At 42.7% G+C, this 15381-nt stretch overlaps 1 protein-coding gene across 2 annotated transcripts; it reads right to left on the bottom strand.

Annotated features, from left to right (window-relative positions):
• Window positions 1–1953: 1953 nt before the first annotated feature.
• On the bottom strand, window positions 1954–15089 carry GABRP (gamma-aminobutyric acid (GABA) A receptor, pi). Of its 2 annotated transcripts, XM_010086705.1 has the most exons (9): window positions 15034–15089; window positions 13543–13655; window positions 11298–11365; window positions 8881–9098; window positions 7968–8050; window positions 5472–5609; window positions 3983–4135; window positions 3240–3433; window positions 1954–2268 (listed from the first exon to the last, which is right to left on the bottom strand). In XM_010086705.1, the coding sequence occupies exons 1-9, from the start codon at window positions 15087–15089 to the stop codon at window positions 1954–1956; spliced, it is 1338 nt and encodes a 445-aa protein (XP_010085007.1). The 2 variants fall into 2 exon arrangements, with proteins under 2 accessions (XP_010085007.1, XP_010085008.1); XM_010086706.1 differs by lacking the exon at window positions 15034–15089 and having other exon boundaries at window positions 1954–2249; window positions 3239–3433; window positions 13543–13600.
• Window positions 15090–15381: the final 292 nt, after the last annotated feature.

The raw sequence follows: 15381 nt of genomic DNA, 5'->3' as shown, positions 1-15381 counted from the left end.
AACTTAGAACAAGTCCTGAGCAACTTCAAAGCAGCAAAGTTGTAACAAAGGCTGCATCTAATGAAAGCAAGCCTTGAGAGTGGCAGTCTACTGTAACGTACAAAGAAATTCCTGTTGTTAACATTAATGTTTGGTGGCTCGTGTAGAACACATTAAGGGCATTTTAGTTGGGTATTAAATAAAGAAATTGACACAGAAAGAAGGTAATGATTTTTTTAATAGAGGATCTCTCTGGGGGGCTGTGTTCATATCACAAATGTTCACTTCATTACATTTTATGAAATGGACTTTAAATGCCAGGATATACAAGCCAACATTTCATTATTGGAGTTTGTGTTTATTCACTTGCCATTGTCAGTCTGTTCCCCTTTGTCTCCTTGTGCTGCTCTTTGTAAAAGCTATGATTTATGAATACCTGGTTTAGATCCTTCACAATATAGTGTGTTGAAGTGGTTCGATAAAAAGTTATTAAAGTAAAAAAAAACAAAAAACAAACAACTATATTCTTGCATGCTTTGCCCACCTTCTATAGGAAATCCCAGTAAGAGACTCTTACACTAAGCAAACACCACATGCATGAGACTGTAATGTACGTTATGTGCTGAGAGGGCACTCAGCCAAAACTGCTGAATGGTAGCCACTGCAGGCAATTATCATTTTGCCTACATAACTGTGGGATTACTCCCTCAAAGTTATGAAAGTGGCATAGACCAAAAAGGTAGAGGTTGGAAATCTGCCATAAAACATTTGTTTTAAAATCAGGAACTAAAGACTTCCAGTAACCTTAAGCTACATAGTACTAAATGGCATGTGGTTCTCAAACATAAGTGTGTGTGCGCCACATAATTTATTTTTAAAACGAAGCTCTCAGTCCTGCTGATTGCAGGATAAACAAAGCTGGCAGGTTCCAGAGCCCACTCAGAATCTGAATTTCTGCAGAAACCTAACAGTTTCAGCCTAAAATAGAGAGTGAAAGGCTGATTTAGATCATTGTACATCAGCCCACACATGGGTTTTTCACCTGGCAGCACTGCTGACTTGTCACAGCTGCACAGCCACATAAAAGAGGGGATGACAAATTGGCCACTCTTGGAGATGGCTGGCAAGAAACAGGAGCTGCCTGTATCAGTGAAAGCTGAAGGAGGCACTCTCCAGGATGAAAAATAATTGCAGCACAACAGGAGGAGTATAAGAGATGGGTTACAAGACAATTTTGCTGCCTATATTTCATGTTCCCAAATCTCTGAAAATATGCAGCTCTACAAATAAAAAGCCCTCTGTCTGTCTCGGGAATGTTTAACTTCAGCAAGTGAGGATTACCTCAGTGAGACTGACAGGATTTAAAAGCAATGAGGCATACCACTGGCGCCAATGCCAGCGCCACCAAAATCATGGGTCTGGCACTGCATCACCCCCAGGACAAGAAATACTGTGCACAGGAGCTGTTCCTCTGCGCACAGCACACTGCCACCTTTGGGTTCTCTTACTTGAACAGAGGAGCAGTCATCGTCCCTCTGCTCCTGCTAGCTCTGAAAAACAGTAACAGCTACAACCCTACATCTTCTTGGAGATCTAAACTAGAAGGTTCCAACCTGCTTCAGACTACCAAGATCATTTTGCCTCCTGCAGTGCTCTGTGGCCTGCCACCTGCAGTCCTGCACACCCATCTCCAGCCAGGCGAGAGGCTGGATGCTAGAATGAGAAGCAGGTATGAACACAGGAGCCCAGCACAGCCACTCAGCTGAACAAGCAACTGCACAGCGTCAGTGTTGCTAATGCTGATGCACCAAGGCTTTGTATCTTGCACACCTCACACACTTTTCTGCTCTGTATCTCAGGAGACACAACAAAGCATTTTGTCCATGTTGGATTCACTGTGGTTAGATACCTAGGTGCCCATTGGTGAGATATTCCTCTTCTGCTGAAGTAGGGGAATGAAGCGACTCATTTCTACTAAAAATATAGGTAATAAGCCCAATAAAACACATTGACCAGCATGAAAAACAAAGGGAAAAGTAATTTGGAGTAGTGGTCTACATTGCTAGGGTTCTGAATTCTGAAATAACCAATAATCCTGTGCATTTTGTTTCTCAAGACACATTTGATTTTCTCATGAGTTTTCATGGTCAAGTCACTGCAGTTAATGTTATCACTGGAAATCTCAATGCTTGTAAAGCTGATTTTCCGTTTATAGCTGGTGATGGAGCTGTTGAGGATGTTAGTGATGTTGACTTCTTCCATTTCTTTAGTAAGTTCATTTGTAGGCCCCTAGGAAACAGGAGTGTACAGTTAATTTTAGGTTTTGTCTTCTCCTGCAGAGGAAAAGTGCTTTCATCGGTAAGGAGACCATAAGGATAAAAGAACACAGCTTCACATATGTTCATCAAAAACCGTATTTTCAAACATACCTTTCAGCTGCTGCCGATTTTTAGGAGTGCCTGAAGCCCCAAAAATGCCTGTGTTTCCCCCACTGTATTTCTAGAGGTATTTCGAGATCTCAGAGGGAGTCTTGCTCTATGTCACTGAGCAACCTAACATCCATCTCCTACAAGACTTCTATCTCTTCACTTCTACCCAGTAACTTAATTGCTGGGGAACTCAGCAGCAAGGTGGGAAACCTCTTTTCCCTCTGACAGGGTTTAGACCCTCGATGACGACACTTGACTATTCAATTTCTCCCACTAAAGCAGAACACTTTGAACAATTCTCTCCCTCTCACAACCCCTACAGAACATTGTGTGACTGATGTTTGATACTGGCTTCTGGGAGGAAGGAAGAAGGGTTCAGCTTTCCTCTGACGGAGGAAGTTACCTTCTAGATCAGTGTCCTAACCAGAGTTATTCCACAGAAGAGCAAAGAGGTGTGACATATTGGCTCTTCTTTGGCTGCATTTTGAACAGAGGTGCTTGGTGCTCTCGCATGAGCTCAGCTGAGGGTTACAGACCCAGTTCTAGTGGATGGCCAGAGTGCCTCCCTGGCGGTGGTCCTATGAATCTAACATGACTGGCAGCTAAGGCTGCTGCTCTTTCTGCTGGTGTGCAGAAGTTTATATCACAGACCCAGAGGTCTCGTGCTATTCATGCATTTGTTGCACACAAAAATTTAGATCTCGTGAAAATTAGGAGAAGCAACTATAACTGTATCCATAAGAGGAAGACCATTTGTCTTATTCAGTTAATGGAAAACTAATTATCGTTGACCCAAGACAACTAGAGTTGTTAAGGTAGATCAGGCTTTACCTCTTGACGTGCTTTAGCTGCATGCTTCTGTGATGAGCTGTAGTGAGCTACTGCATATTCCACAAGGGCACCAAAGATGAAGCTGAAGCAGATGCCGAGGTAAACATCAATGGCCTTAATGAAACAGTTGGTTTTTGAGAGTGAACTTCGTGAGCCGATCATCAGAGTTGTCATGGAAAGCACCGTTGTTACTCCTTGGAATACAGAAAAAGAAAGACCTTCGCTTGCGGACACTTTGGAAGAGGCTTGGCCTGTCCTTCTGCACATGTTGTCACTCTATTGCTAGCCAGATAGAGCACATCACTTCTGACCAAATCCAAATCATCCATCAAGTGAAATGCTTTTTGTAGCACTAGTTAGTAGCTTCACACAGGCTCTTCCTGCCTTTGACAACTTGGCTCCAATAGGCACTTGGCTCTTTTGTTTTTCTTGCTTTCAGTAAAAAAATCCTTCTCTCCATGCCCCTTCCAAAGCACATCATGAAGAACGTGTGCTCTGTCCTCTACTCTCCACTGTGAATCTGCTGGGACCCTTGGCCATAGACAGCTCTGCAGGTGGGCAAGTGTGCCAGCCACAGCATATCTTCCAAACCTCATACTGCCAGCCCAGCTGTGCCACAGGTAAAAGCAGAATGTGAGCTGACCATTTATCACTGAGCAGACAGCTCAAGAAAATTACCATCTACCCAGCCCCCAGAGGCTCCGCTGCCTGCTGAAATCTCCCTTCCTCAGCCAATGACTCACCAATGCAGGTTCTTGCAGGCACTGAATCCAATGTGATCCAAAAAGAAACCCAGGACAACATGACAAGCAGAGTGGAGGGTACGTAGGTCTCCAAAATGAAATAAAGGACATTTCTTCTCAGCTCAAACTGCAATATCAGTCGCGGGTAACTGCCTGTTCACAAAAGGAAAAACAGTGAACGTGAGATTCCCAAGGACACTTGAACTGACATTGGGATAGCCCAGCACCAGCCCTTCGGCTCATGTTTATCATCAGAGCTGCACTGAAATCATGGGAGTTGCATAACTTACACAAGCTTGACCTCTTGCCTCAGAGGTCCTACTTATCCCACATACCCTAGATGAGAGGACACAGACACATAAACATGAATATATTGAATAGTATCGGTCCCAATACTGAACCCTGGGGGACTCCACTAGATACAGGCCTCAAGAGGTCAAGAGACATCTGAACCAGTGTGGGGCTTGCAAAGGGGCTCCTGAACTTAATCCATAGTAGAAACATTTTATACCAGAGTCTTTACTCAAAGTAGAGAAAGGGCTGATGCTTTCATCTATCCTCTCATGCTCAGCACACTTTTCCCAATAACTGATTTGAAGGGACATTGCCAAGTTCAGTCTGATCTGATAGCTGAGAAATAAACAAAAGATTTTTCTCTCGATTTCAGCAGGCTCTGGCTCACGCCCCAAAGCATCCCAGTATCTTACCATCCCAGGGAATCACACCCCCTGTATTTATTAGTAATTTGTGATTTTGATAACTGTGTCTTTTTGTCCTCAAAAAAAATTCAGTCAATTTTTTAAAATCAATTTGTCCTAATACTGACATAAGGGTTCCGGGGCTGGATTGCTAGTATTTTCAGAAGCTATTTCTGCTGTTTAAACAATAGTTTTTTGAAATGTAGAAACAAGCCCCATGTTGTTTGTGGGCTGTGTACACTACAGTAAACAACAAAACATTGTTATCTTTAAAACTGGGTCATTCTAAGGATGTTTTGCCCCCTTTTGTAGTGTTTGTGACTGCTGAGTATTTACACCGATAATGAAAAAGACATTGAATTCTGATGTACAAAGGGATCTTATTCCATCATAACATGATAGAATTGTAATTTACAAACGAGTATATTTTTAAAGTTAATTTTACTCCCAGTTACTGTAAACATGGCTCTCTGCAGTATTTATAGGCTGCACTCCTGGGAGGAAGGGAGAGAGTTTATTCAGGTACATGTAGAGAAGGAAAGAAGTGGAGAAGTGAATATAATGCATTAAACCCCCCATCTTGCCATGGATTTCCATCTTACAGGATATCCTGATTGCAACTAATTGGATTTCACCATCTTTCTGTCTGTCTCTTTTTGTGAGATTAAGATTTGCTAAAGACTTTGCTGGTTCCAGTTTGAGTCAAAAGATACTGGCCCATCTAAGGGAAGGGAGGCGGGAGGGGAAATACTTAAGAGAGCTTTTCTTGCTTTGCTCTTTCACTGATTTACCTGTTTCCTGCTGTGATTTTGAGACCAGTGTGTAGTAACGTTCCACTGTGTACTGAGAGAGCCGCAACTTTTCTAGGCCGTGGACAGAGTCGTTTCCTCTCAGCCACATGAAGATGACATCATTTTCATCATATCCCCCTAAGGAGAACACAAAGAACCATGTTAGTGTGTTTTAGCCAGTAAAAGCCCAGCTATTGTCCTGCCCCATCTCCTGGGTGGGAACAGAAACACCATCTAGGCACTGTAGGCTGGACAAAGTCACTCTTAATGGTGTCAGACTGGGTGTTTGCTGTTCTTTCGTTGCTATATTTTCAGTCTGCTGGTTTAGATTTTAACAGGAACACATGCCACTGTGAATGATGCACAACAGGCAAGGCTGCCAAGAACCTATTTCAATCATTTACATGGTGTAGTTCTATTTTAATTTAACATTTTAAAAGATAATCTATTTGTATCATCCGCAGTTTGATTACATGCAGCAGGATAAAACTGCTGCAGTGATCAACCCTCAAACATAGTCTCTTCAGTCATGAGAGGAGAACAGGAGAAATGCAGTGGTTAAAAAAAGCTAATACAGATCCCATTGAGTGCCGTACCAGGTAGCAGAAGCACATTTCACTGAACCATCTAGTCAAGTCCTTAAAGATACCAGTCAGTCAAGAGCGCAGAGCCGAGACTGCTATGCAGTTATGAACCAGGCTCTTCTGACTGTCTATGCGTTGTCCAGAAAACCTGCTCATAAAAGCAGCTTTTTCCACAAATCATTCCTCCTGTCCCCCAAAGGCTTTACATTACTGAGGACCGACAAACGCTCCCAACATTTAGGTAACACTGAATTCCTGCCTTGGAACAGTGAGACAGATGAGATCAACAATTCAAGCAGTTATCTGCAAAAACCATATATGCCAGCTGAGTAATTGCCTCTGCCAATGTAAATAACGACATAACATGACCTCAGGTTGGACTGAGGGACACTTCAGTCTGAGGGAGAAAGCTTGTACTGAATCACCAGCCTGCCATTCACTTCAAAAATTTCACTTAATTTAGGAAACAAGCCCATCAATCTCACTAATTTGATTCTTTTATTAAGTGCCCTTCTTTGAGAAAATGAGTAGGGGACACTTTGATTCTGATAATAACCCTTCATTCTGCTAGAAGGAGTAAGACAGTTGCAGCTCTATTTTTATCTAATTTTGTTTTTTTATTAGACACAAATTACCAGAGCTTGAGTGTGATGAACTCCTAAATTAGGTGTCCAGGGGATGAATCCCTGCATAGAATCCTAAGCATGTGACTTTTCAAAGTTTTTCAGCAGTTTTATAAATTGTGGTTACTCAGGAAAACTTTATAATAAATGATCGATTGTTGTTAATTCATCTGGCATATATTTAAATAATGTTATTTCTGGGCACTTATCCTAATGAAATCTCCAGTGGGCAATGTGGATGTAATTTCATTGGAATTATACAGCAACTGAGCATGATGTAGGACCCAATCACTTTTAAAACAGGCCCAAACAAGCTATGCTTTCGCAGAAGAGACTAATCATTATTATTTCAGGAGCTATTCTTTGTGGTAAAGTTAACCATGGTGAACTAATACGTGAAAATAATATATGCTTCCATAGGTGCTTCATGCTCCAACCCCAGCAGTTAAAATCTGGTCTTTTCAGTATTGAGATTTTAGATGTTTCTTTTTGTGACATAAAGTGGGAGATGGTTGCTTGCTTGTTGTGGAGCTTCACAGATACAGAACAGCAGCCCTGTAGTGTCCTAAATTTTCCTGCAGTCTTTGCATTTACCTATTACCAGTTCTCAGCCAGGCTTGCCATGGATAAGCTTTTAATTTAATCGGGAGCAGAATCATTGACTGTTCCTATGAGACTTCCAAGGACTTCCTCCTGTTGGTGAGGGTCCCATGATTTGCATTGGTGTAGCAGACAGCCCTCCTGGAGAAACATATACCACAAAGTGGGGTTTGCCCTTAGTTCAGTTCAGGAGTTTTAGAGGCATGTTCAACTCGTATTCTAGTAAGAACCATCCTTCACTCTGCCTTGTTAATGTGGAGGTTTGGGAGGTGCAACAGGTGGGTAGATAAACTAAAAATGTGAAAAGTTGTTCCTTGCTGTACTCCATCCCATGCCCTTACCCCACAAGTCAGTTTTGAAGAAGCTGTGTGTGCAAAAGGGACTGAATTTGGAAAACCAGCCATTATTACTTCATCCTTTCTGTGCAAACTTGTTCTATCTACTCTTTAATAAAAATATGATTTATTACCAGTCTTTTTATATAAATTGCACAGACAGGAACCCTCTAAACTGTGGATTACAACACAAGCATTTGAAGAATGCAAAGTAGTTTTCTTTTGGACATCAGTATTTGCAGGAATAAAAGTGTACTCCAGAAAGCCACTGTGATGAATCCAAATATTCAAGATGCGTAGCTACATATGAATAAACAATTTTAAAGTAAGGTTTTTCTAGAATGTTATACTTACAACTTTCTAGCTGCAGTCTGCATGTTTGTGTGTCCATGGGATATTTTGACAGGTCCATGTTACAAGCAACAGTAGTAGTGATTCTGTAGGCAGAGAAAGAGCTCAGAAAGTTGCAATAAAATCACGTAATGAAATATCTCTGGTTTTCATAGCAAACTAGACTGCAAATACTCTTTCATTTAGATAATTTTGACTGATGAAATGAATGGACTGATGTAATCAGAGAGAACCCTCCTTAAGACGATATGCTCTCTGCAGCCACACTGATGAAATGTAACTGAAGGAGGAATTTTGCTTTCCTGTGGTGGGAGATTTGGTGTAGATTCACATGTTTTCCAGTGCTACAGTTTGCATATCTTAAGAAGTTGCCACTTGTCACCTGCACACATACTCTGGCTTGCTCTGACGTGGAGGGTAATGAGTTAGTTTATAGCAGCTTTACTTTGCAGTTAAGGTCAACAGGACACAGTAACTGTGAGCTGAGAAGAGGTAACACTGCTAACTCAATGAGAGTGCATATCGCTGCAGTATGTGTACAAATACACTTTTTACTAAAAAGCAGAAATCACAGCTACGTGGCACTGGGTAAGCAAATAGTTTCCCACTATCTGTTAAATTTTTACTGTCCTCCCCAACCTCCATCTGACTCAGCTCGTCTTGGTAACACCTGAACTCATGAGCTTTCTGAGCAGGCACTGCACTCAGGGGACAGCACCTCCCATGATAGGGAATCCTGATCCCTGACTGGCATTTTCAGGTGGCCGGAACAGGGGGCAATGGATCAGAAAGTACAGTCACAGTTGGCTTCTTGACCCCAAACTCATTACTCATGACAGCTGGTATCTGCTCCTGTTCAGCATAATTCTGGAAATCTATTCTGAACCATCATCAGCAAAGCCAAGGAGTGATTTACCTTAAGGCATACAAGATGGTGCCGTTAGAGAACAACCTTATGAGGCGGTTCCCCACAGTGACATCGTGCAAGAAGGACCTTTTTGACTCCACAATGTACGTGTCTGGTACCCAGAGCAATTCCACTAGACGAGCATCTAGCGTGAAGCTCTTGTTGCCATGAAAGACCAACCGGGGGTCCGTCCAGCGCTGCCGCAAATATATAGTAGCTGTGTAATCCTGGGAAAGAGAGGAAAACCCGTGAGGAGGCATGGCCAGAACACCCACACAGCATAGCCGTGGGTACGCCATTTGCGACAAGAGGCAGAACACGTTTGTTTAACCTGTCAAAGCTCAGCTTCAAATGCATGCAGTAAATCTGGTAGATTTTCATCATAGTTTTATTAACTGTATTACATCTATCATATACTTAGACTCTCAGGTGTAGTGTTTGAGGACTAAAGATCATACTCACAGTACTTGTTTTTAAATGAGCAAATTTTGTAATTGATATTTTTATGTCCATTTTGCAGGTAAGAAAACAGATGGGAAGTGCACACAAGGCCACTCAGCAAGTCAATGACATTAAAAATGGGTCATTGCCTAGAGCTGGAAAATTACACACGTACTATAAGCATGATCATGCAAGAGACATTGGCACTTTGTAGAAAAAAGGTAAGCAAATCCAACCTGTTATTTCACTGAGGCCTTAAGAAAACCCAAACAAATGAAAAAAACAAAACTTGTACCTTCTTTTGTAATAGGAGTTTTGAATCTAAGGACATGCAGTGACTGGAATATTTTCACAGTGCCCCGTCATAAAAGAATAAGCAATACTCAGCTCTAAAGGTAATTCTTTATGGAGCATTCTGGATGGACACAGGGCACTGTTTTACTATTTCACTTCCTTATCAATGAAGTAAATGCAACCAGGAATGCGTTTTATTTTCAAAACATCTCTGTCACAGACAGACTGATATTGGCAATTGCATTAACAGTCATAGAATCACAGAATGGTTTGGGTTGGAAGAAACCTTAAAGCCCATCCAGTCCCACCCCCTGCCATGGGCAGGGACACCTCCCACTAGCCCAGGTTGCCCAAAGCCTCATCCAGCCTGGCCTTGAACCCCTCCAGGGATGGGGCATCCACAGCTTCTCTGGGCAACCTGGGCCACTGCCTCACCACCCGCACAGGAGAACATTTCTTCCCAATATCTCATCTCAATCTCCCCTCTTTCAGCTTAAAACTATTACCTCTTGTCCTGTCACTGCACTCCCTGATCAAGAGCCCACCCCATCTCTCCTGTAGCCCCCTTTCAGCAGTGGAAGCTGCTCTAAGTTCTCCCTGGAGCCTTCTCTTCTCCAGGCTGAACAACCCCAACTCTCTCAGCCTGTCCTCACACAGGAGGTGCTTCAGCCCTCTGACCACAAATAATGCACTGTTAGGGGCTTCCAATACAGTGAATTATAGTAGTGACAACAGGGAAGAATCCTGGTTGCTTTCCAGCTTTTATCAAGGCACAGAGTAAGCCTCTGCAATGTTCTCCATGTGGTCAGAGCAATTTAGATGGACCATCAAGAAGAAAAACTCTGGAACAGGAACTATTTTACAAGGCCCTTTTATTAAGTTAGAGGTCTGTGAATGATGGATTTTATTGGTTCTGCCCCTTCCCCAAAATGAACAGCTTCATCAAAGTTACAGTATTTTATCTAGTAAATGTATTTATTTTGTTGGGGGAGAGAAAAAAAAAAGTCAATGGTGTTCTTGAAAATACTGACATTAAGTGCTGAAATTGTTCCTAACTGAACTTTTGACTGTTTGGAATGAAACTATTTGCTGAATTTAGCCGTAGTTTTGGTCAGCACGAAACAGGAGTTATCAGTGATCAGCATTTGAAATCCAGCTGTTACCATTTTTTTGGGAAGCAGACTCATCAGTAGTGGGAAGACATTCTTTGTATATTTGAAAATTGTTATTATTCTTGTTTCTTGGGATGACCAGTCCTTTGAGCCTCAGACTGTGTTGCGGTTAAAAACCTCATTTCTCCTCCTTGAAAAGAAACTGTGTCTTCAGTCAGTGCCAGCATATCCAACAGAGGCCACCCCTACCCTACACAGAGGAAAAGTAAGGGAGAGGAAATGCCACACAGGATTGATTTTTTCCATTTCCAAGGGGCCTGATTTCCAGGAGGTGCTGAGTTTTTGACCAGTAGGACCTTTGGAGCCATCTCTGTTTACTTACAAGCCCACATTACTATGGCATCTGCATAGTCTGCAGTCGTGAACGACCCTGCTCTCATCACGCCTCTGAAAGTGGTCACCAGACACAGCAAAGCAAAGCAGCTTGAACATGACAGTATCTGTACTGAACATATAGAAAAATATGACAAGTCTTTCAGGCAGATCCTACTCCTATAAAATAAAATTTTTTTCACTTACCATGTCACTCTCGGATATACTAGAAATACTTGCAATGTCCAGACTCATTGCAATGTGAACAGGTTCTCCTGTGGAAGGAAAGAAAAGCTTCAGCAGAGAGAAGGGAAGAGTGAAAGGCACAGGAAAACTGCTTAAGGTGCTGTGCAGTGCAGGCACTGCTCACAGCATCCCATGCCATCTCTGAAACCACAGAAGCCCAGAGAGTGAGGCAGTTTCAAAGCATTTGACTCGCAAATTACATTATGATCCAAAATGAAGTTGCCATTGTTCAAGAGCTGAAGTTCTGTTTGGTGATGATAGCAGAGAGCAAATATCCACCAGCTGTGAAGATCAGTGGTTCCGATACACAGCGTTTCAGTGACATTTGCCAACAGGCAAGCAGCCAGGGCCAGTCTGTCCCTTATTACCCCGTCCACAACCCCCGCACAGCAGCAAGAACGGTAAACTTTGTACAAAGTATTTCTCATGCACAGCCTTCGGAGGACTCTCTGCAAGCAGGTAGCAGTCAGCATCCCTGTTTCTCAGAGAGGAAACACTAAGAGGCAGAGAAACTCAGTGATTCCTGAGACCATGCACTGCCTTAAAAACCAGAAATGCAACAGCCTTTGCCTCTCTGTAGTTATAATATTACTGTTCTATTTACAAGCCCATTTTCAGCACACAAGTCCTGCATGTTGGCAGTTCCCCATTTTCTGACACTCGCTCTTGGCACCCACCAGGAGAGGGCAGCTCCTCCCCGGGAATGGCAGCGGTGGGCTGGTGGCGGGGGGGCTCGCCAGGTCCGGCCGGGAGAAACCGCCTGGCTCTTAGGGGCGGGATTGTTATACGAGGAGAAAGGCACAAACTTTCCCTTAGGGATTGCCTGGTTTGGCTAATCCCCGGTATGAATTTGGGGCTCTGAGTAGAGCTTGGTGCTTTCCAAGGCAGCTTGCTTTCCTCATGAGGCTTGCTGAAACTCCTTTCCACCATCTAAATCACATTTACAAAAGTCCAAAGAACACAGTTTCTATATCTTTTTCCAGGTGGGGTTAGTTTTTTTGTTGTTTGTTTACTTGTTTTAAACTGTTCCAAAATCTAAAATATATTTCATTTGCAAAAGATGTCTATTTTTTAAAATACCCATCCTCGATCTTGTTTTCAGATATTCAGACACTTGAAGCCCCCTCAAATCAATGACCACAGGGTAGGTCTGTGAGGACTCCAGGCCTCTGCAGGAGGTCAAACGAGACACTTTTTAACATTTATGGCTCTGGTGGGTGTAGGCTGCTGTAGGTGCAGTTAATCTCCGTTATACAATTCAGAAGCATCTGTTCACTGATGTGACAGGATCTAGAGGAGCTTTTCTATTCCTGCATGAGATAGACATTTTAGGCATGACAAGCTGGTAAATTCTGTATTGTCTCAGAAATTTTTCACTACTGTCAGAAAAAGGAAGCAGCTCAAAACTGGCAGTAGCAGAAGATCAGTCTGCAGGAGCTACAATGGGAAACAGCCAAGTCCTGGTGAAAGCTGATGGGGAATTTTTCTGTTGAGCGTAGTTTCATTAATGGGTTCTGGCAGAAAAGCAAAATTAGTAAAAATTTTCATAGCTGTTTTTTAAACTGTCATTGATATTTTTCAGGTGCTGAATGTCATTCTGAGAAACCCTTTCCTCTGAGTGGTTACAGCACACACGTGGAAGGTGGAAGACCTGACACCTAAACTGGACAATAGCCTCAGGTAAATTCCTAAATACCTGACTGTCCTTCAGGTGCTCCCTACTCCCTGGAGTTTCACAAGGGTTTAAAGCAGGTTTACTTTGTGTCTGAGGATGAAGTCAAAGCATGTGTCAAAAGTCAGTATTTCTGGCAAGGAGAATAGCTTTATTCCTTTTTAGCAGCAGTATACTCAATAGATGAACAAAAATAAAGCATAAAACCAGAAGGGTCAAACTGAACAAAAGCATGTACGGTTAGAGCAGAATTTAGTCACTCTGTCTGGTCTTTCCTAGAGGTATTGAAGTTTATAAATTCCCTGGTCTTAACCTCATAGATGGACATGTTCTCATGCCCCACATGTGCATCCACAATCTATTCAAGACAACAGTGGATGCACAGAAAGGAGGGCAGCCTTGGCTACCAGCTAACTTAAAAGAAACACAACCCTTTAAACTGGAGCATCCTGAAGCGAGTTTAAAGCATGCTCTCCCCTCACACAAGCCTCACAGACTGTTCTTCAAATGGTCAAATGCACGGAGCCAACATACCACCGAAGTAGGGCCTGAGGTATTTGTTGTATCCCATGGTGAGGTTCTCAAATCCAGGGAGGGATGTTGTGTCGCTGCCATGCAAGTTGGATACGTGACCTAGGGAGCACTTCCTGGGGACACAAATACGTAGTGTTACGTGTGGCCGGGCATGCTGGGCACATCTGGTGTGCAGCTGTGTTTCCAGCTTGGGCTCGAACAAGCAAACAAACTGCATAAAATGCTTATTAAAAATAAGTAGATCATTGGAATCATGAGAACTTGCTCAGGTTACTTATCTTGGCTGAATAACTAGCCCCTTGAAGAGATGGTAAAATACCAAATTACCTCAGCTCATAGCTACAGGTTTATACACATGGTATCTTCAGGACATTTAAAATGGCCCAGACAAATCAAGCAAGGTCAACATTTCAGTCTTAATAATAATTCACAATCTCCCCCTTCCCACTCCTTCTCGTACAGTCTATATAAGAAACATGTATTTCTTTTTTCCTGCTGCTTATAACAACGGAGACAGATCTTACTGACCAACAGCTCCTCCTTCCTAATCACTAGTCCGCTAAAGCAGCATTCATCCTCATGTTAGTGTCAGGCAGTGTCCCCACAGCTACTCTCAGGAGTAAAACCTCCGAGTACAGCAGAAGGGGAAAGGTAAAGCACTGAGCTCTTCACAGACACCAACAAAGCTGTGCAGGCTGAACCAGCCCTAGCTGCTGTGTATACAGAGGGTTCAACTCTAATTTACAATGTCAAAATCACTGTTTTTTGGATGGACAATACAGCTAGTACCTGGCATCGTGAGACTGACAGATCTGTACCATCACACAGGACCCTACAGAGGCAGGGGTTTGAGACTGTAAAAGTAAGTTTTATGGTGTAGCATCCCTGTGCGGTCATGTGCTCACTTGATGAAAACGTAAATGAGTGAATCATTAAGAGTTACTGCTTTGTGAAGGGCTGAAGGAGGCAGAAGGCAGTGCCTCTGCCTCTCCCCAGTCTCAGGACCACTGGTCTGTGCAGTAAGAAACTCAGTAATGTGGTTACTCAAAGCTCTGATTAATCTTTTTCTTCTGTTCCCTTAAAGCTGGGTTAATAGTCCTTGGAGCTTTGCTGCAGGTTTTACAACAAAAAGGACCTTATAGCAGAACTGAACCAGTTTGTGCACAGCATAAACATAAACCATTCAGGAAATTTAGGACCTCTCATTCCAAGGATGGTAATAACACAGCTGGGAGCCCTGCGGAGGGCGTTTCCAGCAAAACCTGCAACTGTTCTGGTCCCGAACAGGAAATAAGGAGTTGCACTGTTAATGTACATGTTGTGTTTTGGGGACCTATGCAGGTTGCTCTCTTCGACACCACCTCTCTTACTATGCCCAGCTTTCTTTGGATGGGCTGGACAATTGGAAGCACATTTTCCTTTTGACACATATTATTTATCTGAAACATAATTCAGACGTTCCCTGTAAAACAAAACAAACGCTTCACTTACCTTTGGATTGGAAGGAGAAGATACAGACTGAAGAAGCAAAAATATCTGCAGAACATCTCTGGAGATTATATCTGTATTTGCTCTGCTTGTCTGCGAAGAAGAAAAGAAAGGAAAAGTTTTGCAGTTGAAGAAAAACTATTTTAAGGGAAGGGGACAGGGAAGAAGAAATCCTGCACAGTCAGAACTACACACCGTGTGACATTTAACATTTCCAACACATAGAGGCTCCTGCCCTTTTTTCTAGCCTGTGTAATTTTTCAGCACCGTGCTATCTTAACACTTTCCACAGAAGAGACACTAGTGGCAACTCAGGTCCTGAAGTCCTTGACAAGATAATAAAATTTTTGC

The sequence above is a fragment of the Pterocles gutturalis genome, unplaced genomic scaffold (assembly GCF_000699245.1).
Source record: "Pterocles gutturalis isolate BGI_N339 unplaced genomic scaffold, ASM69924v1 scaffold13201, whole genome shotgun sequence".
NCBI classification, from domain to species: domain Eukaryota; kingdom Metazoa; phylum Chordata; class Aves; order Pterocliformes; family Pteroclidae; genus Pterocles; species Pterocles gutturalis.
The sequence above is the reverse complement of the archived record's forward strand: the minus strand, read 5'-3'. Positions and strand labels throughout refer to the sequence as shown.